The sequence below is a fragment of the Coregonus lavaretus genome (assembly GCF_964263955.1).
Source record: "Coregonus lavaretus genome assembly, chromosome: 26".
In the NCBI taxonomy this organism is placed as follows: Eukaryota; Metazoa; Chordata; class Actinopteri; order Salmoniformes; family Salmonidae; genus Coregonus; species Coregonus lavaretus.
The window spans coordinates 34,453,154-34,480,446 of NC_140013.1; the positions used below are offsets into that span (position 1 = coordinate 34,453,154).

At 45.4% G+C, this 27,293-nt stretch overlaps 1 protein-coding gene across 2 annotated transcripts in view; it reads left to right on the top strand.

Moving 5' to 3' along the window:
* The window catches only part of LOC311102170 (scaffold protein ILK), a 34,601-nt gene extending 7,881 nt beyond the window's left edge, over positions 1-26,720 (top strand). The window contains exons 1-13 of one of the 2 annotated variants that reach the window (XM_084143414.1): positions 7,684-7,774; positions 9,386-9,680; positions 21,182-21,347; positions 22,114-22,209; positions 22,312-22,408; positions 22,530-22,613; positions 22,882-22,967; positions 23,149-23,258; positions 23,472-23,599; positions 23,841-23,962; positions 24,112-24,211; positions 24,408-24,538; positions 24,636-26,720. In XM_084143414.1, the coding sequence (XP_083999540.1) occupies positions 9,592-9,680; positions 21,182-21,347; positions 22,114-22,209; positions 22,312-22,408; positions 22,530-22,613; positions 22,882-22,967; positions 23,149-23,258; positions 23,472-23,599; positions 23,841-23,962; positions 24,112-24,211; positions 24,408-24,538; positions 24,636-24,785 (1,359 nt within the window). In that variant the 5' untranslated portion in view covers positions 7,684-7,774; positions 9,386-9,591 and the 3' untranslated portion in view covers positions 24,786-26,720. Of the gene's footprint in view, positions 1-7,683; positions 7,775-9,385; positions 9,681-21,181; positions 21,348-22,113; positions 22,210-22,311; positions 22,409-22,529; positions 22,614-22,881; positions 22,968-23,148; positions 23,259-23,471; positions 23,600-23,840; positions 23,963-24,111; positions 24,212-24,407; positions 24,539-24,635 lie in introns of those variants that run through there. The other variant, XM_084143415.1, reaches the window with a different exon arrangement.
* Positions 26,721-27,293: the final 573 nt, after the last annotated feature.

The window sequence follows — 27,293 nt, forward strand, 5'->3', positions numbered from 1 at the left end:
TGTGGGAACCAGAGGGTTAAATAGGGAAATAATATAATGTAATGGGAACCAGGTGTGTACATTCAAGACAAAACAAATGGAAAAAGAAACGTAGATCGGTGGCAGCTAGAAAGCCGGTGACGACGACCGTCGAACGCCGCCCGAACAAGGAGAGGCACCAACTTCAGCGGAAGGACTTTAAATGGCCCCAAAAAACGAGCACCCAGCTTCCGGCAGGGCAGGCGAAGGGGCAGGTTTCGGGTCGAGAGCCAGACCCGGTCTCACTGCGGTGGCGGTCGCCGCTCGCCTTCTGTCGCCTGATGGCCAGTTGCAGGCGTACATGGGCAGCATCCCATGTCTCCTCCGAGCGCTGAAACCATTCATCCACCGCAGGTGCCTCGATCTGGCTCTGATGCCACGGTGCCAGGACTGGCTGATAACCTAGTACACACTGAAACTGAGACATGTTAGTGGAGGAGTGGCGGAGGGAGTTTTGGGCCATCTCTGCCCAGGGGATGAAAGCCGCCCACTCCCCAGGCCGGTCCTGGCAATAGGACCGCAGAAACCTACCCACATCCTGGTTAACTCTCTCCACCTGCCCATTACTCTCGGGGTGAAAACCTGAGGTCAGGCTGACCGAGACCCCCAGACGTTCCATGAATGCCCTCCAGACCCTCGATGTGAACTGGGGACCCAGATCAGACACTATATCCTCAGGCACCCCGTAGTGCCGGAAGACGTGGGTAAACAGGGCCTCCGCAGTCTGTGGGGCCGTAGGGAGACCGGGCAAAGGAAGGAGACGGCAGGAAACCGATCCACAATGACCAGGATCGTGGTCTTACCTTACCAATAGGTGTGACCACGGCCGTTGTGGAACGGTAGGGGTTGTAATTTCCCTCTGGGCAGGTCTAGGTGCCTTGCACTGAGCGCACACCGAGCAGGAGGAAACATAAACCCTCACGTCCTTAGCTAAAGTGGGCCACCAGTACGTCCCACTAAGACAGCTCACTGACCGACCGATGCCAGGATGACCAGAGGAGGGTGACGTGTGGGCCCAACAGATCAATCAATCGCAGACATCAGACGGAACATACAGACGCCCAACTGGACTCTGGGTGGGTCCGTACGTAACGCCCGCTTTATGTCTGCGTCAACCTCCCATACCACCGGTGCCACTAGGCAGGAAGCCGGAAGTATGGGAGTGGGATCCGTGGACCGCTCCTTAGCGATCTGGGAACCTGGTCTGTAGGATAGGGTGAAAACAAAACGGGTGAAAAACATGGCCCACCTTGCCTGGCGAGGGTTCAGTCTCCTCGCCGCCCGGATGTACTCCAGATTGCGGTGGTCAGTCCAAATGAGGAAAGGGTGTTTAGCCCCCTCAAGCCAACAGCTAACAGCTCCCAGTCCCCCACATCATAGTTTCGCTCCGCCGGGCTGAGCTTCTTCGAAAAGAATGCACAGGGGCAGAACTTTGGTGGGGTACCCGAGCACTAAGACAGCACAGCTCCTATCCCAGCCTCGGACGCGTCCACCTCTACTATGAATGCCAAGGAGGGATCAGGATGAGCCAGCACGGGAGCAGATGTAAACAGAGCCTTCAGGTGACCAAAAGCCCTGTCCGCCCCAGCTGACCACTGCAGTCGCACCGGTCCACCCTTCAGCAAGGAGGTAATGGGAGCCGCTATCTGACCAAAGCCCCGGATAAACCTCTGGTAGTAGTTGGCAAACCCTAAGAACCGCTGCACCTCCTTTACCGTGGTTGGAGTAGTCCAATTACGCACGGCTGAAATGGGGTCATTCTCCATCTCCACCCCTGACGCGGACAGGCGGTACCCTAGGAAGGAGATGGACTGTTGGAAGAACAGACATTTCTCAGCCTTGATGTACAGGTCATGCTCCAACAGTCGACCAAGCACCTTGCGCACCAGGGACACATGCTCGGCGCGTGTAGCAGAGTATATTAGAATGTCATCTATATACACCACTACACCCTGCCCATGCAGGTCCCTGAAAATCTCATCTACAAAGGATTGGAAGACTACTGGAGCATTCATCAACCCGTACGGCATGACGAGGTACTCATAGTGCCCAGAGGTGGTACTAAATGCCGTCCTCCACTCATCCCCCTCCCGGATACACACCAGGTTGTAAGCGCTCCTGAGATCCAATTTGGTGAAGAAGCGCGCCCCGTGCAATGACTCTGTCACACTGGCTATGAGAGGCAGTGGGTAACTTTACTTCACAGTGATCTGTTTAGACCTCGATAGTCAATGCACGGGCGTAAACCCCCATCCTTCTTCTTCTTCACAAAAAAGAAACTTGAGGAGGCAGGTGAAGTGGAAGGCCGAATGTATCCCTGTCCCAGAGATTCAGAGACATATGTTTCCATAGTCGCCGTCTCCTCCTGAGACAGAGGATACACGGGACTCCTGGGAAGTGCTGCGCCTACCTTGAGATTTATCGCACAATCCCCCTGTCGATGGGGTGGTAGTTGAGTCGCCTTCTTTTTACGGAAGGCGAGAGCCAAATCGGCATATTCTGGGGGAATGTGCATAGTGGAGACCTGGTTTGGACTCTCCACCGTAGTTGCACCTATGGAAACACCTACACACCTCCCTGAGCACCATCCCTTGAGAGCCCTCTGTTGCCACAAAATAGTGGGGTCATGAGAGGCCAACCAGGGAAGCCCCAACACCACAGGAAACGCAGGAGAATCGATCAGGAAGAGGCTAATTCTCTCCTCATGACCCTCCTGCGTTTTCATACATAGTGGAGCTGTGACCTCCCTAATCAGGCCCGACCCTAAAGGACGACTATCTAAGGCATATACAGGAAAGGGCACATCAACAGGAACAATAGGGATCCCTAATCTACGTGCAAATGAACGGTCAATAAAGTTCTCAGCTGCACCTGAATCTACTAGCGCCTTATGCTGGGAATGTGGGGAAAACTCAGGAAATTCTATGCATACACACATGTGCGCAACAGGGAGCTCTGGGTGAGTCAGGTGCCTACTCACCTGGGATGATCCACCAGTGCCCTGCTTGCTGCCTCGACTTCCTGGGGAACCACCCCAGCACCGACCAGCAGTGTGCCCTCTGCAGCCACAGTTGGTGCAGGAAATGGCCCCCCCTCCAGTCACCCTTCGAGCAGCACCACCGACCTCCATAGGGGTAGGGTCGGAGGTGCTGGGGGATGGAGTGGACGGACCATGACCCGGACGTCCGCGGGTGGCCAACAGGTTATCCAGCCGTATAGATAAATCCACCAGCTGGTCGAGGGTAAGGGTGGTGTCCCTGCATGCCAGCTCCCGACGAACGTCCTCACGTAGACTACACTGGTAATGGTCGATCAGGGCCCTCTCATTCCATCCCGCGCTGGCAGCCAAGGTCCTGAAGTCCAGTGCAAAGTCCTGTGCGCTCCTCTTCCCTTGTCTGAGGTGGAACAAGCGGGTGAAATCCTCATAGCGAACCAACGCTGCGTCTATTCCTCCCATTTGGCGTTGGCCCACTCAAGCGCTCTCCCCGACAGACAGGAGATGAGGGCGGACACGCTCTAATATCCCGAGGGAGCCGGGTGGATGGTCTCCAGGTAGAGCTCCACCTGGAGCAGGAATCCCTGGCACCCGGCAGCCGTCCCATCATATGCCCTCGGGAGCGAGAGCCGAATCCCACTGGGTCCAGGTGACGGATGGGTGGACATCGGTGTGGGTTGATGGGGTTGTGGGAAAACCCCCTCTCTCCCATCACTCCATGGTCTGCAACACACGATCCATGGCTGTGCCAAGATTCTGGAGCATTGTTGCGTGCTGCTGGACGTGCTCCTCCACTGGTACTGGAGGACTGGATGCACCTGCTGACTCCATATGGGGTGCGTGTTTCTGTCAAGTGTCAATGTGTAGCGGTAGGACGGAGTCAGGCGCAGGACACAGAACTGAGTAAACAACGTACTTTACTTGAAAAATAAACAACACTAATTTCCACGCAGGCAAAACACACCAGCTCACATAAGTCATAGACACAAAACAAAGAACAAACATGCACAAAACCATGTGGGAACCAGAGGGTTAAATAGGGAAATAATATGATGTAATGGGAACCAGGTGTGTACAATCAAGACAAAACAAATGGAAAAAGAAACGTAGATCGGTGGCAGCTAGAAAGCCGGTGACGATGACCGCCAAATGCCGCCCGTACAAGGAGAGGCACCAACTTCGGCGGAAGTCGTGACAGGAGGTCAGGCTATGGCAGAATGAGAGAAGTGGCGTACCCATCTGCGCTCTGGCTCAGTCTTCTGGTGGGTCCCCCTGGGCTCTCCCTCCTGGGGCTGCCAGCGCTCTTTGGGCCCACAGGCATTGGCCAAGGCTCTTAAGGGGGCTCGTCTCTCTTCCGCCGCCTGTTTTGGAGGCAGCCAAAAATACATCTTAGGGACGGATCGAAATGTACAGAATGGTTACCTTGAGGAAAATGGGGGAGGGTCATGCTTTTCAATTTCAGTAAAGTGGAGGGTTTGGTAATTATTTTATCTAGTCAAGGGGAGGGTCATGTAATTTGTGATTGACGAAATGTCAATATTTCTCAGTGTTTTAGAATGAGTTGCTTATTAGGAGAGATAGAGATATATACACACACACACACACACACACTTGAAGTCGGAAGTTTACATACGCTTAGGTTGGAGTCATTTAAACTTGTTTTTCAACCACTCCACAAATGTCTTGTTAACAAACTATTGTTTAGGCAAGTCGGTTAGGACATCTACTTTGTGCATGACACAAGTAATTTTTCTAAGAATTGTTTACAGACAGATTATTTCAGTTATAATTCACTGTATCACAATTCCAGTGGGTCAGAAGTTTACATACACTAAGTTGACTGTGTCTTTAAACAGTTTGGAAAATTCCAGAAAATGATGTCATGGCTTTAGAAGCTTCTGATAGGCTAATTGACATCATTTGAGTCAATTGGAGGTGTATCTGTGGATGTATTTCAAGGCCTACCTTCAAACTCAGTGCCTCTTTGCTTGACATCATGGGAAAATCAAAAGAAATCAGCCAAAACCTCAGAAAATAAATTGAAGACCTCTACAAGTCTGGTTCATCCTTGGGAGCAATTTCCAAACGCCTGAAGGAACCATGTTCATCTGTACAAACAATAGTACGCAAGTATAAACACCATGGGACCACGCAGACGTCACACCGCTCAGGAAGGAGAAGCGTTCTGTCTCCTAGAGATGAATGTACTTTGGTGCGAAAAGTGCAAATCAATCCCAGAACAACATTAAAGGACCTTGTGAATATGCTGGAGGAAACAGGTACAAAAGTATCTATATCCACAGTAAAACAAGTCCTATATCGACATAACCTGAAAGGCCGCTCAGCAAGGAAGGAGCCACTGCTCCAAAACAGCCATAAAAACGTCAGACCACTGTTTGCAACTGCACATGGGGACAAAGATCGTACTTTTTGGAGAAATGTCCTCTGGTCTGATGAAACAAAAATAGAACTGTTTGGCCATAATGACCATCGTTATGTTTGGAGGAAAAAGGGGGTTGCTTGCAAGCCGAAGAACACCTTCCCAACCGCGAAGCACGGGGGTGGCAGCATCATGCTGTGGGGGTGCTTTGCTGCAGGAGGGACTGGTGCACTTCACAAAATAGATGGCATCATGAGGAAGGAAAATTATGTGGATATATTGAAGCAACATCTCAAGACATCAGTCAGGAAGTAAAGTAAAGCTTGGTCGCAAATGGGTCTTCCAAATAGACAATGACCCCAAGCATACTTCCAAAGTTGTGGCAAAATGGCTTAAGGACAACAAAGTCAAGGTATTGGAGTGGCCATCACAAAGCCCTGACCTTAATCCTATATAAAATGTGTGGGCAGAACTGAAAAAGCATGTGCGAGCAAGGAGGCCTATAAACCTGAGTCAGTTACACCAGCTCTGTCAGGTGGAATGGGCCAAAATTCACCCAACTTATTGTGGGAAGCTTGTGGAAGGCTACCCAAAACGTTTGACCCAAGTTAAACAATTTAAAGGCAATGCTACCAAATACTAATTGAGTGTATGTAAACTTCTGACCCACTGGGAATGTGATCAAATATATAAAAGCTGAAATAAATCATTCTCTCTACTATTATTCTTACATTTCACATTCTTAAAATTAAGTGGTGATCCTAACTGACCTAAGACTGACCATGGAATTTTTACTAGGATTAAATGTCAGGAATTGTGAAAAACTGAGTTTAAATGTATTTGGCTAAGGTGTATGTAAACTTCCGACTTCAACTGTATGTCAGGAGAAGTGCAGTATTATCATAAGGAGACATACTTGGAATACAGAGAAGGAATGGAGGGAAAAAGAGAGGCAGAGGAGGTCTAAGAGAGAGGGAGGAAGAGGATGAGCTTGAGTCTGTAAAAAATGGCGGGAAAAATGAGATTTGTTAAAGTAGAACGGTAGAAAGTGTAAGCAGAGTGAGTTGAAGACAGGAGGAGAAATGGAAGTGAAAGAAAAGTAGACCCTTGCCTTTTGGTTGATCCATTTGTGGTTTCAGGGTGGGTGAAAACAGAGTTGGCTGCTGTGGCATCGGTGAGGGTAACCAGAAGTGGTCTTGTGATAATTGTTTGCTGGTTAGAGGGAGCAGGTGGTCCGTGTTAAATGAATGGGGGCAAGAGATGTGAATTGCTTTGCTCTCAAGAAAGGGTGCCATTAAAATGATTGATTACTGGGGTAGCGGTAAATGTGAAAGCTGACCAACTGAAGGGGAAGATTCCCGGTGTTTGTGATGCTCGTCGTTTGGTGCGATGTAGACAGGATGGCGTGAGTGGAGAAACAGAATGTCAATGTCTGTTCTTTTGAGTTTTGATGTTGAGTCTTTGCCCGACAAAGTGATTTTAGGATATATGTTATCCTGTACGAGCTTTTGTGCCGAATACATTACTTTGTTACAGGTGTCAAGCTTATGGGCATGTGGCAGCAGTGTGTAGGAGGGAGGTTCCTAGGTGTGAGAAGTGTGCAGAAGGGCATGAGACAAAGGAATGTGTAGCATTGGGGAAAGTAGTGGTATGTGTTAATTGTAGGGGTGCCATGGGGCTGGGGATCAGAAATGTCCCGTGCGAGAGATGCAGGTTGAGGTTTCCAGGGTTAGAGTAATGCAGAAGTTGTCATGCTGAGGCAGTGAAGAAAGTAGAGGAAGATGGTTCAAGGGGGAGGGATCCTGAGAGGAGTGGTGTGAGTAGTAGATCTGTACCAGTACAGAGGGATAAACCAACAAGTGATATATGTTTCAGTAAGATTGGATTTTTGGCATTTATAGCAATGGTTATCAACTGTACTGCAGGGATGGAACGTAAGTCGCAGAAAATAGAGGTTTTGGTGGCAGCTTCAGAGAGGTATTTGGGTGTGCGAGACTTGACATCAGAAGAGTTACAGGGTGTGTTAAGTGGACTGCTGAACTGCTGGGGAAATCTTCAGGGGATGTAGTATTTAATTATGTATTTCGTTTCCTTAGGGAGACGAGATTATTGGGTAGGATTTAGACCTTCAGTCTCTGGTTCACGCTCCAGTCCAGTTGGTGGCGGTAATGCACCTTAAAGTTGGTTGCCAACCGTCATACAAAATCCACAGCAGAAGAGGTGGCTGTTTTCCGATAGAGGGCGCTAGTATTGGTAATTTGGTAGTGGACGAGGGCAAATATTTCTCCTCTCCCACGTAAAACGACGACGAGGGTGTGGACACTGGGGACGTAGACAGTCTGCTTCAATCTCAATTAGTCTGTCCTGTTTGAATCCATCGGGTAAGTGTAATTCATTTGTCCTTTAAAAAAATTATGTATTCACACTTAGAAATGTCTCGGGTTTGTTTGCTATCGAAATTGCTAGCTTCAGGCGTCCGGTCTGAAGTCAAAGAAAAAGGGGAGGAAAAAAGGACAGTGGCCAAAGCGTCAACTAGGAGCAAACTGATTGAAACGTTTTCAACTGACAATGTAACTAAGTATAAATTGTTGTTGAACAAAGTTGTTAGGTTCCTAGTACAGTAACTAGTCACAGTATAGATTTGGACGTTTTCAGCAGCCTATTATCTTACGCGGTTACCAGTATTCGAAACTTTACAACTGCTACTTAGTACTAACGTTAGCTAGCAAACTAGCTCGAAAGCCAGTTAGGAGTAGCGGGCCAGCTAGCTTAGTATAACGTTAGTAGTAGCTAGCTATGACTAATTCATGTTGGGCTGCCTTTGGCCAATGATTCCTGATTATAGCTGTTGTCTCAATGGTAGATACAGTATTTGTACATTCTTTGTACACAAGAATGCACTTTGCTTGAACACAGTAATTTACACAGCACCGAGTTATATTTTGATTATTCCCAAATAAATCATGCATCACTAACTAGGCTAGCTAGCTATATGGCTATAGCTAACTAGCAATTGTATTTTAGGGAAGAACACTAGCTAGAACATTTGCTCTAGCTAACTCTGTCAGGTAAATTAGCTAGTTTTATGCGATTAGTTAGTCAAATGGCATTTGGAATGCTCCCTGACAACCACTGCTCATGCCATGGGTCTCATGTTCTATTTATCTGTATGCATGTACATAATATCCAGGATAAATAAGTTATTTAGCACTAATATGACCATTGCTTGGCTTTACAAATAAATGAATGGATGAAGTTCAAATCAGTAAAACCAAAATGAAAAAGTGTATGTAGTACCACACAAGGCATATGCACATACTTTTTTTTATTATTCTACAGTTTGTGTTCTTCTAGTCCTGAGGAGCCTTCAGAAATTTTTTCAAACAGTGTTTTAAATCAACTCAGAGTAGTGGATTACAGCAGAGTTTGTCATCTGTCCCAGAACAGAAGGTGTGAGTCATGACCAGGCATTAGGTCAGGGTTTCCCAAACTCAGTGCACATTTTGGTTTTTGCCCTAGCACAGTACACAGCTGATTCAATTAATCATCAGACTTTTATAATAATAATATGCCATTTAGCATACGCTTTTATCCAAAGCGACTTACATAATTGTATCAGCTGTGTAGTGTTAGGGTAAAAACCTAAACGTGCACCCGAGTTTGGGAATGCTGCGTTAGGTAAATCACAAACAACTTGGCTCTACTGCACAAGCAATGCAGTTGATTCAGAGTTTCAGACTGGATTGCCCAATTCCTGAGAGGTCTCCTGTTGCCCTGCAACTAGACAATCCTTGTGCTGCAGTGCTGTGAAACTAATGAGGGCCCTGAATGCCGGCTGTGACCTCATCAAAGTTTTTAGTCTATAGATTACATTAGTTGGAAGTTGGAACAGTGTTCCCTATTATGTTTAGAATGTATTTAAGAACAGAGAGGAATCCTTGGCCTGTAGTTCTGTTCATTGAGCATCATCCTTCTCATGTTTGTCTTTTCAGGATTGTGCCACTGGAACTCCACAGGGTAGCTGTAGCTGGACATCTCCTGTTGTGTCCCTGACTGTAGAAGTTCTCTCCTTGCTGAGGGACGAATGCACTCCAGGCCACCCCTGAATTCCTTTGGCTGCCTCCCTTGTGTATCCCAGTCCCATCAACGCCTCTCAGAGTGTGAGTGTAAGTTAACAGAAGAAGCAGAGTGAGCCATCATGGATGATATTTTTACCCAGTGCCGGGAAGGCAACGCAGTAGCTGTTCGCCTATGGTTGGACAACACAGAGAATGACCTCAATCAGGGGTAAGTCTAACTTATCAGTACTTTTTTAGCTACATTTTTGTGTGCGCAGAGCCTCTCAAAAACAATAAAGCTGTTTCAGATGTTGAATTGCACGTACAAGGATGTTAATTCACCTGCTATCAGTATCAAGTCTCAGAATCATGCATGTATGTAGGCATAGCTCTTGTATCACAGAAGCGTGTGACCAGCTATCAGGAAGTCACACCCAAATGTTGGACTGCTCAGTCATTATTCTATAGCATAATACACGAATGACACAGTTGCTTGGTGGAGTCATTCGAGGGATTCAGATATTGGCAATTCATACTTTTACATCTGTTCTTTGCCAATCCCCTGTGATATGAGCCTTGAGTTGTGTGCAGATAATTAGTTCCACACAGCTGAAATGGGAAAGCTTCCAGAAATGTACAGATACCCACAACATCATCCCATGTACAATGAGAGGACATGGATCTGTTTTGGTTTACTCGTACATCAAATGCTGATGGGAAACATTGCTGGGTAATTGCACTGTCATTGTCTTTCTTTTGATGTTGTGGTTGTTGTCGAGGACTGTGAGGGTCGTTTGTTTGAACCCACTTCTTTCCGTACACGTGACTTGGCCTGGAATGTGAACTTAAAATGAAGCAAAAGGATAGCAAATGACTTGGAAATGTTTTCACATGACCACTGCCCTGAAAATCTGTTTGTTGACTTGTCATTTATATCAGGTTACTGGGCAAAGACAGAGAGAAGATAAACCAAAAGAATGGGTGTTTCCTGCCTTAACTATAGCTATTTTCTTTTTACTCTATTGTAGACTGCAAAGCTATAGCATAGCTCTAATGGTTGGAGGTCCATTAGGCTGCCTTTACACAGGCAGACCAATTCTGATCTTTTTTTCTCACTAATTGGTCTTTTGACCAATCAGATCAACTCTGAAAAATATCTGATGTGAAAAGATCTGATGTGATTGGTCAAAAGGCCAATAGTGGGGGAAAAATATCAGAATGGGCTGCCTGTGTAAACGCAGCCTTAGAAAGCAAGCTACATCATGCGTCCTGACCTCTCCTGTATGTATCCTCAGTCGACTCGGTCAAGGGAAGCTCAGCAGGACTTGTCACAACTGATGGAATTCAGACATTTCTGGAGTAAGGTGACTTAAAAAAAAAAAAAAAAAACTTTTTTTTTTACCCCATCTGTCCTATATTCAGGCCTGGTATCCCTGCATCCAGATATAACTATAGAGACACATAATTGTTGCCCCCAGGGCATGCTGTCTGATGCTTTTCTTCTCAGTCTTTCATGCAGAGGCTTGATTGTTGTTGAGTACCTTGCTTAGACATTAGAGCACTATGCCTAGATATTTTTTTTACCAGCATTCATCGTTTTTTTTGTTTTGTTTTGTTTTGCATTCATACTATTGTGTGTACTTCACTGTAAGTAGCCTATGGGATACACATGCATGGATCCATTGTATTTCTGTGAGTTTGCCTGGCCGACCTAACACGTGTGACCCTTATCCATTAGCCGATTGCCTGTCAAGTCCCCCTTATCGGTTAGGTTGATGTATATTTTTCCCAGTGGGAGAAACGCATCCGTACTGGGCCTTTCAGCCCTGCAATAACTGTGATTACATGGGTTTTATAGCTGGCTGTACAAACACCCACATCCGCCCTGTTGAATCCCTCCATGCCCTATATATCCCTATTCCACACTTCCTAAGTGATAGTGCTAGTGAAAGTAAAAGTGATTGCAAGCTCATTTCTCTGTGTGGGTGCACAAATGTAAATGCGAGACAAGGACTGTAGTGGAATGCTGAATGTCCTTACAAGGAATAACATGCCAAAAATGAGTAAGAGAAAGGGGGAGGAGTGTAAGCCAGGAATTGTTGTGGGCTGGACATAGGGGGCAATTGTGTGGGAGCATGTGTGTAACGGGTGGAGAATTCTCGTGTGTGTTAGGCAGCATGTAGACAGGCAGCCTAAATCTGATCTTTTTTTTCACTAATTGGTCTTTTGACCAATCAGATCAGCTTTGAAAAATATCTGATGTGAGAAGATCTGATGTGATTGGTCAAAAGACCAATTAGTGGAAAAAAATATCAGAACTTAGCTGCCTTAGTACGTGCAAGGAGTTTTCTGCCATTGAAATCCTTGGGCGGCCTAACTAAGTGGTTTTTCGGGACGCCTAAGTCAAAACAGTATAATATATATATATTTTCTAATACATTTCTGGGATGGTAAAATGCTTTCTGTGCAAACGTAAAGGACTAAAACCAGATATACAGTATGTAGAAAAGATAATGGAACTATATATATTTTTTTATAATAATCTTTGAGAACTAACAATCACCAAAAATAAAAGCTAGACAGTCACCTGACTTTAACACTATTGATTTTATGTTGATTTTGTTATGTGTGAGCAAAAGAACACAGTATTAGCCATGGCAAAATGCATGGAATTGCAGTAACTTTGCTTTAAAATTTCAACATTTTCTCACAGCTCCATGGTAGAATATGTAGAATTGCAAGAAATTTGCTTTAAAACTGCAAAAAATGATCTCTGCTCCATGGAGAAATGTGTAGAATTGCTGGAAATTTGCATTAAAATGCTAAGATTTCTCTACACCGCCAAGATGTGGCCTCTAAAATGTTGTCTTAAGCACTTAAGGTACAGTGAGGGGAAAAAAGTATTTGATCCCCTGCTGATTTTGTACGTTTGCCCACTGACAAAGAAATGATCAGTCTAACTTTAATGGTAGGTTTATTTGAACAGTGAGAGACAGAATAACAACAAAAAAATCCAGAAAAACGCATGTCAAAAATGTTATAAATTGATTTGCATTTTAATGAGGGAAATAAGTATTTGACCCCTCTGCAAAACATGACTTAGTACTTGGTGGCAAAACCCTTGTTGGCAATCAGAGGTCAGACGTTTCTTGTAGTTGGCCACCAGGTTTGCACACATCTCAAGAGGGATCTTGTCCCACTCCTCTTTGCAGATCTTCTCCAAGTCATTAAGGTTTCGAGGCTGACGTTTGGCAACTCGAACCTTCAGCTCCCTCCAGATTTTCTATGGGATTAAGGTCTGGAGACTGGCTAGGCCACTCCAGGACCTTAATGTGCTTCTTCTTGAGCCACTCCTTTGTTGCCTTGGCTGTGTGTTTTGGGTCATTGTTATGCTGGAATACCCATCCACGACCCATTTTCAATGCCCTGGCTGAGGGAAGGAGGTTCTCACCCAAGATTTGACGGTACATGGCCCCGTCCATCGCTCCTTTGATGCGGTGAAGTTGTCCTGTCCCCTTAGCAGAAAAACACCCCCAAAGCATAATGTTTCCACCTCCATGTTTGACGGTGGGGATGGTGTTCTTGGGGTCATAGGCAGCATTCCTCCTCCTCCAAACACGGCGAGTTGAGTTGATGCCAAAGAGCTCCATTTCGGTCTCATCTGACCACAACACTTTCACCCAGTTCTCCTCTGAATCATTCAGATGTTCATTGGCAAACTTCAGACGGGCCTGTATATGTGCTTTCTTGAACATGGGGACCTTGCGGGCGCTGCAGGATTTCAGTCCTTCATGGCGTAGTGTGTTACCAATTGTTTTCTTGGTGACTATGGTCACAGCTGCCTTGATCATTGACAAGATCCTCCCGTGTAGTTCTGGGCTGATTCCTCACCGTTCTCATGATCATTGCAACTCCACCATTTGTGAATAATCGCACCAACTGTTGTCACCTTCTCACAAAGCTGCTTGGCGATGGTCTTGTGCCCATTCCAGCCTTGTGTAGGTCTACAATCTTGTCCCTGACATCCTTGGAGAGCTCTTTGGAATCTGATTGATTGATTGCTTTTGTGGACAGGTGGCTTTTATACAGGTAACAAGCTGAGATTAGGAGCACTCCCTTTAAGAGTGTGCTCCTAATCTAAGCTCGTTACCTGTATAAAAGACACCTGGGAGCCAGAAATCTTTCTGATTGAGAGGGGGTCAAATACTCATTTCCCTCATTAAAATGCAATTCAATTTATAACATTTTTGACATGCGTTTTTCTGGATTTTTTTGTTGTTATTCTGTCTCTCACTTTTCAAATAAACCTACCATTAAAATTATAGACTGATCATTTCTTTGTCAGTGGGCAAACGTACAAAATCATCAGGGGATCAAATACTTTTTTCCCTCACTGTAGATGTCCGCGCCCCCTTGGAAATCGAATTAGCGTAATAAAACAATCCACCCTCAGGCCTCACAAGACTTGTGGGAAGATCCCCGGTACCAGTTGAAAAAATGAATGGAAGTACACTACCAGTCAAAAGTTTGGACACACCTACTCATGCAAGGGTTTTTCTTTATTTTTACTATTTTTACATTGTAGAATAATAGTGAAGACATCAAAACTATGAAATGACACACATGGAATCATGTAGTAACCCAAAAAGTGTTAAACAAATCAAAATATATTTCAGATTCTTCAAATAGCCACCATTTGCCTTGATGACAGCTTTGCACACTCTTGGCATTCTCTCAAACATCTTCATGAGGTAGTCACCTGGAATGCATTTCAATTAACAGGTGTGCCTTCTTAAAAGTTAATGTGGAATGACTTTCCTTAATGCCTTTGAGCCAATCAGTTGTGTTGTGACAAGGTATACAGAAGATAGCCCTATTTGGTAAAAGACCAAGTCCATATTATGGCAAGAACAGCTCAAATAAGCAAAGCGAAACCACAGTCCATCATTACTTTAAGACATGAAGGTCAGTTAATACGGAACATTTCAATAACTTTTTTAAGTCTCTTCAAGTGCAGTCGCAAAAACCATCAAGCGCTATGATGAAACTGGCTCTCATGAGGACCGCCACATGAATGGAAGACCCAGAGTTACCTCTGCTGCAGAGGATAAGTTCATTAGTTACCAGCCTCAGAAATTGCAGCCCAATTTAAATGCTTCACACAGTTCAAGGCACAGACACATCTCAACATCAACTGTTCAGAGGGGACTGTGTGGATCAGGCCTTCATGGTCGAATTGCTGCAAAGAAACCACTACTAAAGAACACCAATAAGAAGAAGAGACCTGCTTGCGCCAAGAAACACGAGCAATGGACATTAGACCAGTGGAAATGTGTCCTTTTGTCTGGAGTCCAAATTTGAGATTTTTGGTTCCAAACGCCGTGTCTTTGTGAGACGAGGTGTGGGTGAACGGATGATCTCCGCATGTGTATTTCCCACCGTAAAGGAGGAGGAGGAGGAGGAGGAGGTGTTATGGTGTGGGGGTGCTTTGCTGGTGACACTGTCTGTGATTTATTTAACCAGCATGGCTACCACAGCATTCTGCAGCGATACGCCATCCCATCTAGTTTGGGCTTAGTGGGACTATCATTTGTTATTCAACAGGACAATGACACAACACACCTCCAGGCTGTGTAAGGGCTATTTGACCAAGAAGGAGAGTGATGGAGTGCTGCATCAGATGACCTGGCCTCCACAATCCTCTGACCTCAACCCAATTGAGATGGTTTGGGATGAGTCGGTCGGCAGAGTGAAGGAAAAGCAGCCAACAAGTGCTCAGCATATGTGGGAACTCCTTAAAAAGTGTTGGAAAAGCATTCCAGGTGATGCTGGTTGAGAGAATGCCAAGAGTGTGCAAAGCTGTCATCAAGGCAAAGGGTGGCTATTTTGAAGAATCTCAAATATAAAATATATTTTGATTTTTGTTTACTACATGATTCCATATGTGTTATTTCATAGTTTTGATGTCTTCACTATTATTCTACAATGTAGAAAATAGTAAAAATAAAGAAAAACCCTTGAATGAGTAGGTGTGCCCAAACTTTTGACTGGTACTGTATATATGGAGACTGTTTAGTGCCAAAAATAAGAGGTTAAATACACATTTAATTAAATAAAGAAAATATTTCCTGATCTTTCTTATATCGCTCAGATATAGGACAGACACTTCAGAACAAACTTCCTTTAGATAGTCCCCCCAAAATATCTGTTCCATGTCGTGAATCTGTTATTCAATGCCTTTGTATGGCAGTAAGGCCCCCCCCCCAAAAAAAAATTGTCAAATAATTTACTGCCTTTTTTTTTTTATACTTCAAGGGGTCTTAAAATTCCAAATCAAATAGCAAAATGATCCTTGGTATGATGTTCTTAAAACAATTCCATATAACTTAGTTGATGTGATGGTTAATATAGCAATATTTGCGCATAAAGCTGTTTCCTCCGCCATTTTTCGTATTATGAATTTTACAGACACAAAATGACTTTACTGTGAATGGAAATATGGTTTGTGTGTCTGAGTTTTTGCAGAAGGAATGCACAGAGGCAGAGCCATAACACCTTCCTCTCATGCATTCTTCTGTTTCCTGTACTCCTCTCCCAGTTGTATTAGATAGTGCCACTCATTTCCCCTCAACATTTCCTCATGATGGACCAGCTAATTACAAACGTACGCTAATGAGTGACATAAAAAAAAAAATGCAGTCTGGAAAGCAGCATTAGGCTATTTCTCAGTCTAATCTTTCATTTAGGCCTACTCTACCGTACTTGTTTTTCTTTTATCTCTTACACCTATCTCCGATTTTAACTGAAACTGTAAATATACATTTTAGAAGATTCCTGCACTGAAGATCGAAGCTCTTAAAGATCATATAGGCTGCGTTTACACAGGCAGCCCAATTCTTATCTTTGATCAATTATTGGCAAAAGAGCTGATACATTTGTCAAAAGATCAGAATTGGGCTGCCTGTGTATTGCAGGTGGTTCAGACAGTCAGTGTATTTGGTCCACTTAGCATAAAAATAGCAGACACCAGAACATTACAAACGTTACTCCCTGGCTCTGCCCAACCCCGACTCTTCATAATGCTGTGTGTGGTCTGTAGTGGACTGGTCCGCCAGTCTGTGTGAACCATGGCAGTAGGCCTAGTATCTGTAGCTATAGTAAAAGCACATTCAAGAAGAAAGAATCCTTAACATGAATTATAGTTTAACTTCTTCTCTAGTCTTCTGTAGAGTTCTGCTGTGGGTGAAAAGCTGTCACTAGGCCTATATTCAGTGCTGTGATATACCATGGTAATGAGTTAGAGGCTCCTTGTTTGGTGAGGAGGGAGGGTGGATTGTGTATGGTCACGGAGAATGCTGTTTATATTTAATTTCCCCGGGGGGAGGGTGGTAATGTTGTTAACCCATATAGCTGGGGTGTGAACTGTAGAGCCAGCTGTAGCCTCTGGGCCTTCCCAGCTCCCACTGGAGCCAGCTGCAACTAATCCTACTGGAGGCTACAGTCAGACACTTAACAAGTATGAGATTTACCTCTTTAATTGGTAGCTTGACTCTCCTTTCTGTGGATGTGTGGATGGCTTGTTTCTTGTGAGTGTTTTTACAGTGTGCAAATAGACTATTGTGATGAAGTGGATTGGGTAGATGTAGAGTCAATCCGTATCAGCCCATTGATGTGTGTCATATGATCGCACAGTGAGCTCACCATAGAGACAGACAGGGTGTAGACAAGGGGCTCTTCCCTGGCTCTTCAGTCTGCAAATCTGAGCCCTGTTGGCAGGTGGAACTGCCTGAAATAACCCCACCCAGGGGGATGGGAGGGGGAGGCAGGCAGGAGAAAGCCCCTCTGAAGCTCCCTGGCCTGGGCAACCTTGCTGGGAAAGGTCGGAGACCCCGCCCCCCCCCCCCCCCCCTCCCGAGCCCTACCCATGCCCGCGATGTTCAGGCCCTACACTACCCAGGCCAGATCGCTTCTGCCAAATTGAAGGCCCTGCCCGAAATCAGAAACAACTTCCTCTGTTAGGAAAGCCATTAGCTGCTCCTCTATGTATGTCACTCGCTCTGCATGCTGCACTCTGCTCATGGAGGCTCTGAGTCTGAGGATCCATAGCAACGGCTCCGCTTGGGCTGCTCTGTTCAATGAAGACACATTAGAGGGCAGTTAGCTGTTAGCTACTTTTCCTCACTCTAAACTCGGATTTTAGCTATAGGCTACTTTGAAGCAAGGTAAGACAGGCCTCATAATATGAAGTAAAACGTCCAGGTTTCAAACAATTGTAAGGAACAGTAAAAATGTAGTGACGCTAATGATAGGCCTAACAGTCTTCTGGTAGAAGGAAAGGCTTTCCCAAAAACCTGGACGTTAAATGTTAACTAGCTGCAAAGTAACCTGGCAGAATGACATCATGATTATTTGCATCAATCCAGTGGCCATTTGTTTTTTTAAACTCCATATCATTTGCTACTGAAACACTGTTAACCAAACAAATGTGCTAGGTGCCTGTGCACTTGAATTAAAGGGTAACTACACAAAAACATCTAAATGTATTTTTCCCAGACCTCAAAAGTGGTCTCCTAATGTGGTTTAAGCATTGTTATGGACTTAGACTACAAATGTTGTTTTTTCCATTTAAAAAAAGTGTGACCTGAGGGGAAAAAATAGGACAAATCTGTTTTAATAGTTGGTGTACTATTATCCTACTGCACAGTACAGCTTGGGTTGGCCTGACTGAAGGACCAATATGGGAATGATCGTTTTAGGTCAGTCAGAGTGTATGTCACTGTTTCTCATCGAAAAAATAAATAATACATTCCAATTTAGATTTTTTGGGCCTGTATCATGCAGCCCTAGTATGGACTCATCCTGAATTAACTCTGCTGGGATCATTGATTGCAATTACTGTCCTACTTGAGATCATTGTCTGCTGGAGAGGGCTGCTGTCTGAGGACATTGGGCTAAATCTGTTCTGAACACATCTACAGAAGGTCATCAACCCAGATTTCTGTCTGGGGAGGCAGGGTCTCTGTGGGCCTCATTGATGCTGTTTTCCCTGGAACACAGTCTCCTGTGTGTTTGTTGTTGTGGAAGTGGAGGGTTAGGACTCCGGGAAGGGGGCTGCTTTCATCACAATACTCCCTCAGTTCTATCCTACCCCTCATTTCTCAACCACCAGATCTAAACATTCAGCACTTTTCTCTCTCACTGTCGTCTTTCTAGTAAGTGCAGCATGATTTAATTGATTTGCAGAGCGTCATACATCTTGGCAGAAATCACAAGCATATCAGAGCCCTATGGAATTCTTCTGACATTCAGGAATGAGTTGAGAATGGAATTTTTTAAAGTCAAATTCCTCTCCAGCTGTTGCTCTACGAGTTGACTGGCTGAGAGAGAGAGAGAAGGAAAGAGGGAGGGAGCTAGTGGTAGAAGGGAGGGTAGTGGAGAAGTTTTGGCGAGTGAGGGAAGCATCTCTGGAGGGGTGGCTGAGGTGATGAAGGCCAGTGACAGGAGAACGCAGCAGCGACCAGAGAAATGCAGGATGACATAACACATAGCAGCTGGGGAGTTGTGTGTGTGCCCCTGGTGAAGGAAGTCTCCCCAACCCTTATAAGGCCTGCAGAGAATGCTTGGCCTGCTGTTGTTTTAGTCCTCCTTTCCTGACTGCCTCACTACTATACACCGGCCAGCTCTCTCTGTCCCCGTTTCCTGACTGCCTCACTACTATACGCCGGACAGCTCTCTCTGTCCCCATTTCCTGACTGCCTCACTACTATACGCCGGACAGCTCTCTCTGTCCCCGTTTCCTGACTGCCTCACTACTATACGCCGGACAGCTCTCTCTGTCCCCATTTCCTGACTGCCTCACTACTATACGCCGGACAGCTCTCTCTGTCCCCGTTTCCTGACTGCCTCACTACTATACGCCGGACAGCTCTCTCTGTCCCCATTTCCTGACTGCCTCACTACTATACGCCGGACAGCTCTCTCTGTCCCCGTTTCCTGACTGCCTCACTACTATACGCCGGCCAGCTCTCTCTGTCCCCGTTTCCTGACTGCCTCACTACTATACGCCGGCCAGCTCTCTCTGTCCCCGTTTCCTGACTGCCTCACTACTATACGCCGGCCAGCTCTCTCTGTCCCCGTTTCCTGACTGCCTCACTACTATACGCCGGACAGCTCTCTCTGTCCCCGTTTCCTGACTGCCTCACTACTATACGCCGGACAGCTCTCTCTGTCCCCGTTTCCTGACTGCCTCACTACTATACGCCGGACAGCTCTCTCTGTCCCCGTTTCCTGACTGCCTCACTACTATACGCCGGACAGCTCTCTCTGTCCCCATTTCCTGACTGCCTCACTACTATACGCCGGACAGCTCTCTCTGTCCCCATTTCCTGACTGCCTCACTACTATACGCCGGCCAGCTCTCTCTGTCCCCATTTCCTGACTGCCTCACTACTATACGCCGGCCAGCTCTCTCTGTCCCCATTTCCTGACTGCCTCACTACTATACGCCGGCCAGCTCTCTCTGTCCCCATTTCCTGACTGCCTCACTACTATACGCCGGCCAGCTCTCTCTGTCCCCGTTTCCTGACTGCCTCACTACTATACGCCGGACAGCTCTCTCTGTCCCCATTTCCTGACTACCTCACTACTATACGCCGGCCAGCTCTCTCTGTCCCCATTTCCTGACTGCCTCACTACTATACGCCGGACAGCTCTCGCTGTCCCCGTTTCCTGACTGCCTCACTACTATACGCCGGCCAGCTCTCTCTGTCGCCATTTCCTGACTGCCTCACTACTATACGCCGGACAGCTCTCTCTGTCCCCATTTTTATTTATCTTTCCTTTTCATGCACACATTCTCTGCCTGGGCTGTGTTCAGTACGAAAAAACATAGTGAACGGTTCCTGTGAAGTAGATTTTGGAGAAAAGTGTCGTTCAGTACAAAGTGTTACGCAACGTACCCAACGTTCAATCAAACTAAACGCAGTAACCATGCTCTCTCTTGCCACTCTGTCTGGTTGACTGTCACTGTTATGGTTGTCAAGGTCATCGCTGGGATGCTGTAGTGAGGAGGCGTCACTCCTGTCCTGTCACGGAGGCCAGTCAGGCCACTGTCCTAACATGTGTTGTTGTCACTGTGACAGCACATCCTCCTCTGTCGGTGTGTGACTTGTTGCAGGGCAGGTTGAGTTCACATTTAGTTCCTGTTTCCTGGCTGGATGTTGACAGAATTTCAGTCATGATCATCTGTTTTCACTAGTTCTCTATTCTATACTCACAGATGTGCATCGCTGCACTGCATTCCCCTGCCTACTGCCTAACTCCACTCTGCTGTTTTCACTAGATATCAACACTTTGAAGGCTTACTTAAAGGCACTTAATGTTTCAATATCCCATTAGGCCTAGCAGGCACAGGGAGTTTTTGCTTACCTCTCATTTACTAACAGGCCTATGCTGTAAGTAGCACTATCTCACGTCCTTTAGTACTGAGAAGCCAGATAGGCCTACACAATTACTCAGCGATAAAGAGTCCTGCTAGGTGGTTTCACTTCTATACTGCTGTTATATTTCCGTGTTGTGACAGGGTTGTGTGGTCTCATATTTAGCCTCTGGTCATTTTACAAATAAATATGTTTTCATTTAATTTCCCTTTCCTCATTGCTAGTAGTAAACAGTCTGTGGTGTGAAAGCAGTACGGTGTGATGTTAAAGTGGTGCTGAATTCTGTCCTCAGGGATGACCATGGCTTCAGTCCTCTCCACTGGGCCTGCAGGGAAGGCCGCTCCAGCGTGGTGGACATGCTCATCATGAGAGGGGCTCGCATCAACGTGATGAACCGAGGAGATGACACGCCCCTGCACCTGGCCTCCAGCCACGGCCACAGAGACATCGTGGGCAAGGTGGGGCGGAGTGGACACACACTGCACACACACTACTTACACAAACACTTGAGGTCAATTATATAATTGGGTTGATATAGCTTCTCTTTAGGTTGATATAGCTTTCCCTATAAAAGCCTAGGAAGGAACTTATGAAACCAGAGTTGATGGCTGCCCAACACCCCAACTCACTGCATGGTTAAGACTTGTCTGCTCTTGTTGCAGTGCTGACTGACATCAGTCGCTGTGCTGACTGACATCAGTCGCTGTGCTGACTGACATCAGTCGCTGTGCTGACTGACATCAGTAATTTCACAGAAGGAGAAAACACTGGCACCATTTCTCAGATAGTGTTGGGTGGATATTGTTTTTAAACTGTACTCAGCTGCAACATAACATCTTCAACTCATGCCTAAGCAAGTCAAAGTGTAACACTTTGATACACACACACACACTGTGATTTGTCAGTTATTTTATTTTAAATAATGTTTTCTTTCTTTCTGGTCCTTCTAGTTACTGCCTAACTCTCAAATCGTATGCCGTTCAATGCAGTAGTGTTAGTCTGCTGTGACCGGTTGTCTGGTTTTGTAGCGCTGCAGACCACGGTTATGATTTGGTTTAATATTAGACATGTCACAATACCTCTGGAATGTGTGAGCAGGCAAGATAAATCATTTTCCAGGCCTGCCATAGGTGGATTACTAGCATCACTGTATATAATCCAAACAGGATCTGGACAGCCTTGTGTTGTGTGTGTGTAACCTAATTTTGTGGTTCTGTCTCCTAGCTGATCCAGTGCAAAGCAGACACCAACACTGCCAATGAGCACGGCAACACACCACTGCATTACGCCTGCTTCTGGGGACAGGACCTAGTGGCTGAGGTCAGTATGCCCCCTGGTGGCGTACTCTGGGTACTGTCTCTGTTTCTATGTGAACAACAGTTTATGTGCCACTGGAGTTAAATTGATGTCTGTATTCCTCAGGACCTGGTGACTAACGGCGCTCTGGTGAACATCTGTAATAAGTATGGAGAAACTCCTCTGGACAAAGCCAAACCTCACTTGCGTGAAGCCCTCCAAGGTATTCAAAATCCTATTACTCTGCACCATCTATTGTTGGCAAGAAAATTGTGATTATTATCTGTGTTAGCCCTGTTACCTAATCAATGCGTGCTTTGTGTTCGCCCCCCCCCCCCTCTCAGAGAAAGCAGAGAAGTTGGGCCAGAGTTTGACCAAGGTCCCCTTCAAGGACACATTCTGGAAAGGCACCACCAGAACTCGACCCCGTAAGTCCCACAGCAATAAAGCCATTTACGAGCTGCCTGGTTTTCATTACTACGCTCTGAGAAAACAAGACGTGAATATCAGGCACAGTTCATAGGAATGAATGAACAGCTAGTAAATGTTCGTCTGAGGTCTCTTTGGTAGTCCCCAATGTGCTTGATGAAATTTCCCCTGTCTTTCAGTGTGCTAAATTGTGCAGAAATAATAGGGCTTTTTGCCAGACCTAGGGCTTTAGCTTTGCTCTTCAACTCTGTCCGTCAATGCGTGCAGGTAACGGCACTTTGAACAAAGCAGCGGGCATTGACTTCAAACAGCTCTCCCTCCTGGCTAAGATCAATGAGAACCAGTCTGGAGAGGTATGGAGGTGTTTCTACATGACTGCTGTTATTTTTTATCTGTTACTGATGTCCACAATAACGCATGTTACAAAGTGATCAATCTCTAAAACGCTGACACACACCAGCATGGAGTTCTACTGTATATTGTCATTGTGGAGGTTATGCTGGAACTTTGTCTCAATCCTACTTTTTTCTTTAGTTGTGGCAAGGCCGCTGGCAAGGGAATGAGGTTGTGGTGAAAGTGTTGAAGGTTCGCGACTGGTCCACCAGAAAGAGCAGAGACTTCAATGAGGAGTATCCCAAACTCAGGTAATAACTTTTTACCCGCTTATTGTTCATTGTAGGTGTATTTTCTCCTGTTCTGTGGATATCATGTCTGTCTTCCTCTTGTATCTTTTTATTTATTATTATTTACTGACATGTTGATCTGTATGGAAGTTATTTTGGTTTGGATATGTCCCATCCTATATGTATATTTGTCTGTCTCCTCCCCCTGTCCCTCTTCCTCTGGGCCCATCCCAGGATATTCTCCCACCCCAATGTGCTGCCCATGTTGGGAGCGTGTCAGTCTCCTCCCGCCCCTCACCCCATCATCATCACACACTGGATGCCCTATGGCTCCCTCTACAACGTGCTTCACGAGGGCACCAGTGAGTACCACACTAACCTGCACTGTACTAAAGCCTTCCAATGTGGGACAGTACATTGAGATAAGGTCATTGATTCATAGAATATGCCTGGACGTCTGTTTGAAGTGTAGGCTTACGAATTGGAAAATATATAGTTATTAATGTTACTGTACTACTTACTGGAGAAGGAATACAATGTTACAGCTGTTGCTGACGTGTGAAAAATGACTGACATGGATCTGTTGTCTTTGTCGTCTGTCAGACTTTGTGGTTGACCAGACACAGGCAGTGAAGTTTGCTTTGGACATTGCCTGTGGGATGGCCTTCCTGCACACGCTGGAGCCCATGATCTCTCGGCACTCTCTCAACAGCAAGAGCGTCATGGTGAGAGATGGACACAAATGAACAGTACAAATTCACTACAGTGATATACTGTAGTTGTCAGGTGTTTCAATCATGCTTCTTATGCCTTGGTGGATGACTTCCTTTGGGTTTGAAACTCACTGTTATAATGACCTGATATTCCTTGACAGATCGATGAGGACATGACTGCCAGGATCAGCATGTCAGATGTCAAGTTCTCCTTCCAGTGTCCAGGCAGGATGTACTCCCCAGCATGGGTAGCCCCTGAAGGTCCATTACACACTCATCAACTTTTTCTCTGCTTACCGCTTTTCACCTTTGAGAATGTAAATGTTTGCTTTATGTAACTATAAGGTATACAACTCTTACAACTATGAACATGTGTGTGATCCTCTCTCTCTGTCTCTCTCTGTCTCTCTCTGTCTCTGTCTCTCTCTCTGTCTCTCTCTATCCTGTGCTCATGCAGCCCTGCAGAAGAAGCCTGAGGAGATCAACCGGCGGTCAGCAGACATGTGGAGTTTCGCTGTGCTGCTGTGGGAGCTGGTGACCAGGGAGGTGCCCTTCGCTGACCTCTCCAACATGGAGATCGGCATGAAGGTGAGACCACTGGAGCTCAGGGTGCTAGAAGTTATAGTCTTGTCCTTCCCAGTGCATCTCTGACATTGTTCTCTCTTTATCTCTATTCTGCCCTCAGGTGGCCCTGGAAGGCCTACGACCCACAATCCCTCCGGGCATCTCACCCCACATCTGCAAGCTCATGAAGATCTGCATGAACGAAGATCCAGCCAAGAGGCCTAAATTTGACATGATCGTGCCCATCCTAGAGAAAATGCAGGACAAGTGAAAACTGCTTTTTTGCTCTGCCTTGAATGACCCTCCTAAACCCCAGATATCTTGCCCCAGATATCACCCAGAGATGTGGTGCTTACCAGTATTGCCTTAGACTTACTCTCACTACTTACCGCTGCCCTCAATGCCACTGTAACTTAAGCCTCTGAAAACAAAAACAGTCACTTGTTCTATTCTTGATTATGATTTTTTGCTACCATCTCTTGACTTATCAAGACAAGTTTTTATCAGTACTTTCATCTACGTCACTGTCTCAATGCTGGAGCTAAGCATTGACTGTTCCGACTGTTGTTCTAATCATGTGGACTGAGTACAATCTTCTATCTGTGACTGAATAACCTGTGGAGGTCAGGATGACAATCTGTCTGTGTTGCACTGCTTCCTTTCTTTACCTTTGGAGGTCTCACTAACTAGGGGCCAGACACTGTAAAGTGACCTGCAACCTATTATTACTGATAATGAAGCTCTTACGAAAACAATACGTTGCTTTATTATCCTGAAGCTTGTCTTGTGGAACTGAGTGTGGACTGAATGGCTTGTTTCTTCCTCTGTTGTTTCAAGGGCAAGTATGCAAACAGGGTTATAGGGCTGCGCCTGCTGTTAAGACTATTTATCCAACTAAGCATTTCAATGTCCAGTATTCTTCAGGAAGTGCAGGGGACTGAATGGAAACACTTTTTACACACGTGCTACTTTGTGTTACATCGTTCATCTTACATTTACATTTTAGTAATTTAGCAGACGCTCTTATCCAGAGCGACTTACAGTTAGTGAGTGCATACATTTTTCAAACTGGCCCCCGTGGGAATCGAACCCACAACCCTGGCGTTGCAAGCGCCATGCTCTACCAACTGAGCTACAGGAGGGACACACATCTTTGATTCCAACTGATGTTGAAAGAGGGAACAAGACTCTCAGATTGGGAAGTCCAAAGTATAGTATCTAACTTCGTAAAGGCGTCCGCATACTAGGTTCGGTTTGATCCTAGCAGAACTCGGCTTGGTGACGCCAACGACTGTGCCTCGCATACTCCCTGAAGACATTTGCTTGAAAAATGAGAAAAAAGCGGCAATATTACTGTTTGTCCCTCTTCAGAAGCCGTACAACAACATAGCCATAACACTTCCTCAAAATTGTCTGAATTAATCTAAGATAATGAAGAAATCTAATTAATGTTGACCTTTTTGCTGAGGTCTTAGTCGCGCAATTTTACATCTAAGATGTTTGGTGCAGTATTTCTCTAGTAAAAAAAAAAAGTTGGGTGATAATTTGTCTCATTGAACGACAACAAACACGTCATTGAATAATCCCTACTGTTGACCAATCGGCGACGAAAGGGCGTAGACTTCGGTTACCATCCTTCAGTTTGCCTCAAGAAAGAAAGTGTGCTCTAACAGCCGAAAAAACACCTGCCGAACGCCAAACAAAAACTACATAACATTTTGTCATAATATATGCGCAAACTTTTTCGACTGGGAAGCATACCTCTTGTTCACTCCATCAGACATGCCCACATAGATAGTTTGTTATATTTCATTCACAGTATATGCTGCCCTCAGATCATTGGGATTTGTTTTCTTCAACTCTCATATTTGTTGAATTCTGTGTCTCTGTTTATGCCTGAGGCAATTCTCAACATTTCACAGGAGAGTGACGATGAAATGGACAATAAGGGGATAACGTTAACATTTTGCAATCTGTCACTTTGTTTCCGCTTGCTTTTTGACTTAACTGCATTGTTCTGCCCTGATATGAGTTATTTCCGTCTTTATTGGCCTATGTAATACTTATTTGTTTTTGAACATGCATTATTTTTGTGCCTCCACCAGCTTGCTTATTTCTGCTGAATCGCCGGGGTAAAAGCCAAAACCAAGCATGTCTTATACAAATGTATGTAATTTATAAGTATATTAAAAAGAAACAAAAACAATTCGGCATCTAGTCCGAAAGATCTTGTTTTGGTGTATTTCTCAGTCTGGTGCATGACAGTGGAGGTTAATTCTTGCAGTTAGGCACAGACAGGCAAAGTATCTACGGCAGAATTCCCATCATTTACTACGAAGTGTTCTGTCCAACATCACATTTTATTGGTCACATACACATATCTAGCGGGTGTCGCGAAATGCTTGTCCTCAATTGGCTGACTTTTTCAGGTCTACTATACTGAACAAAATTATGTTCAAAATGCAACAATTTCAATGATTTTACTGAGTTACAGTTAATATAAGGAAATCAGTCAATTGAAATAAATAAATTAGGCCCTCATTTATGTATTTCACATGGGTGGGCCTGGGAGGGCATAGGCCCACCTACTGGGAAGACAGGCCCAGCCAATCAGAATGAGTATTTCCCTCAGTTTCATCAGCTGTCTGATTGGATGGTCTCAGACGATCCCGCAGGTGAAGAAGCCGGATGTGGAGGTCCTGGGCTGGTGTGGTTACACGTGGTCTGTGTTTGTGAGGCTGGTTGGAAGTACTGCCAAAAATGACGTTGGAGGTAGTTT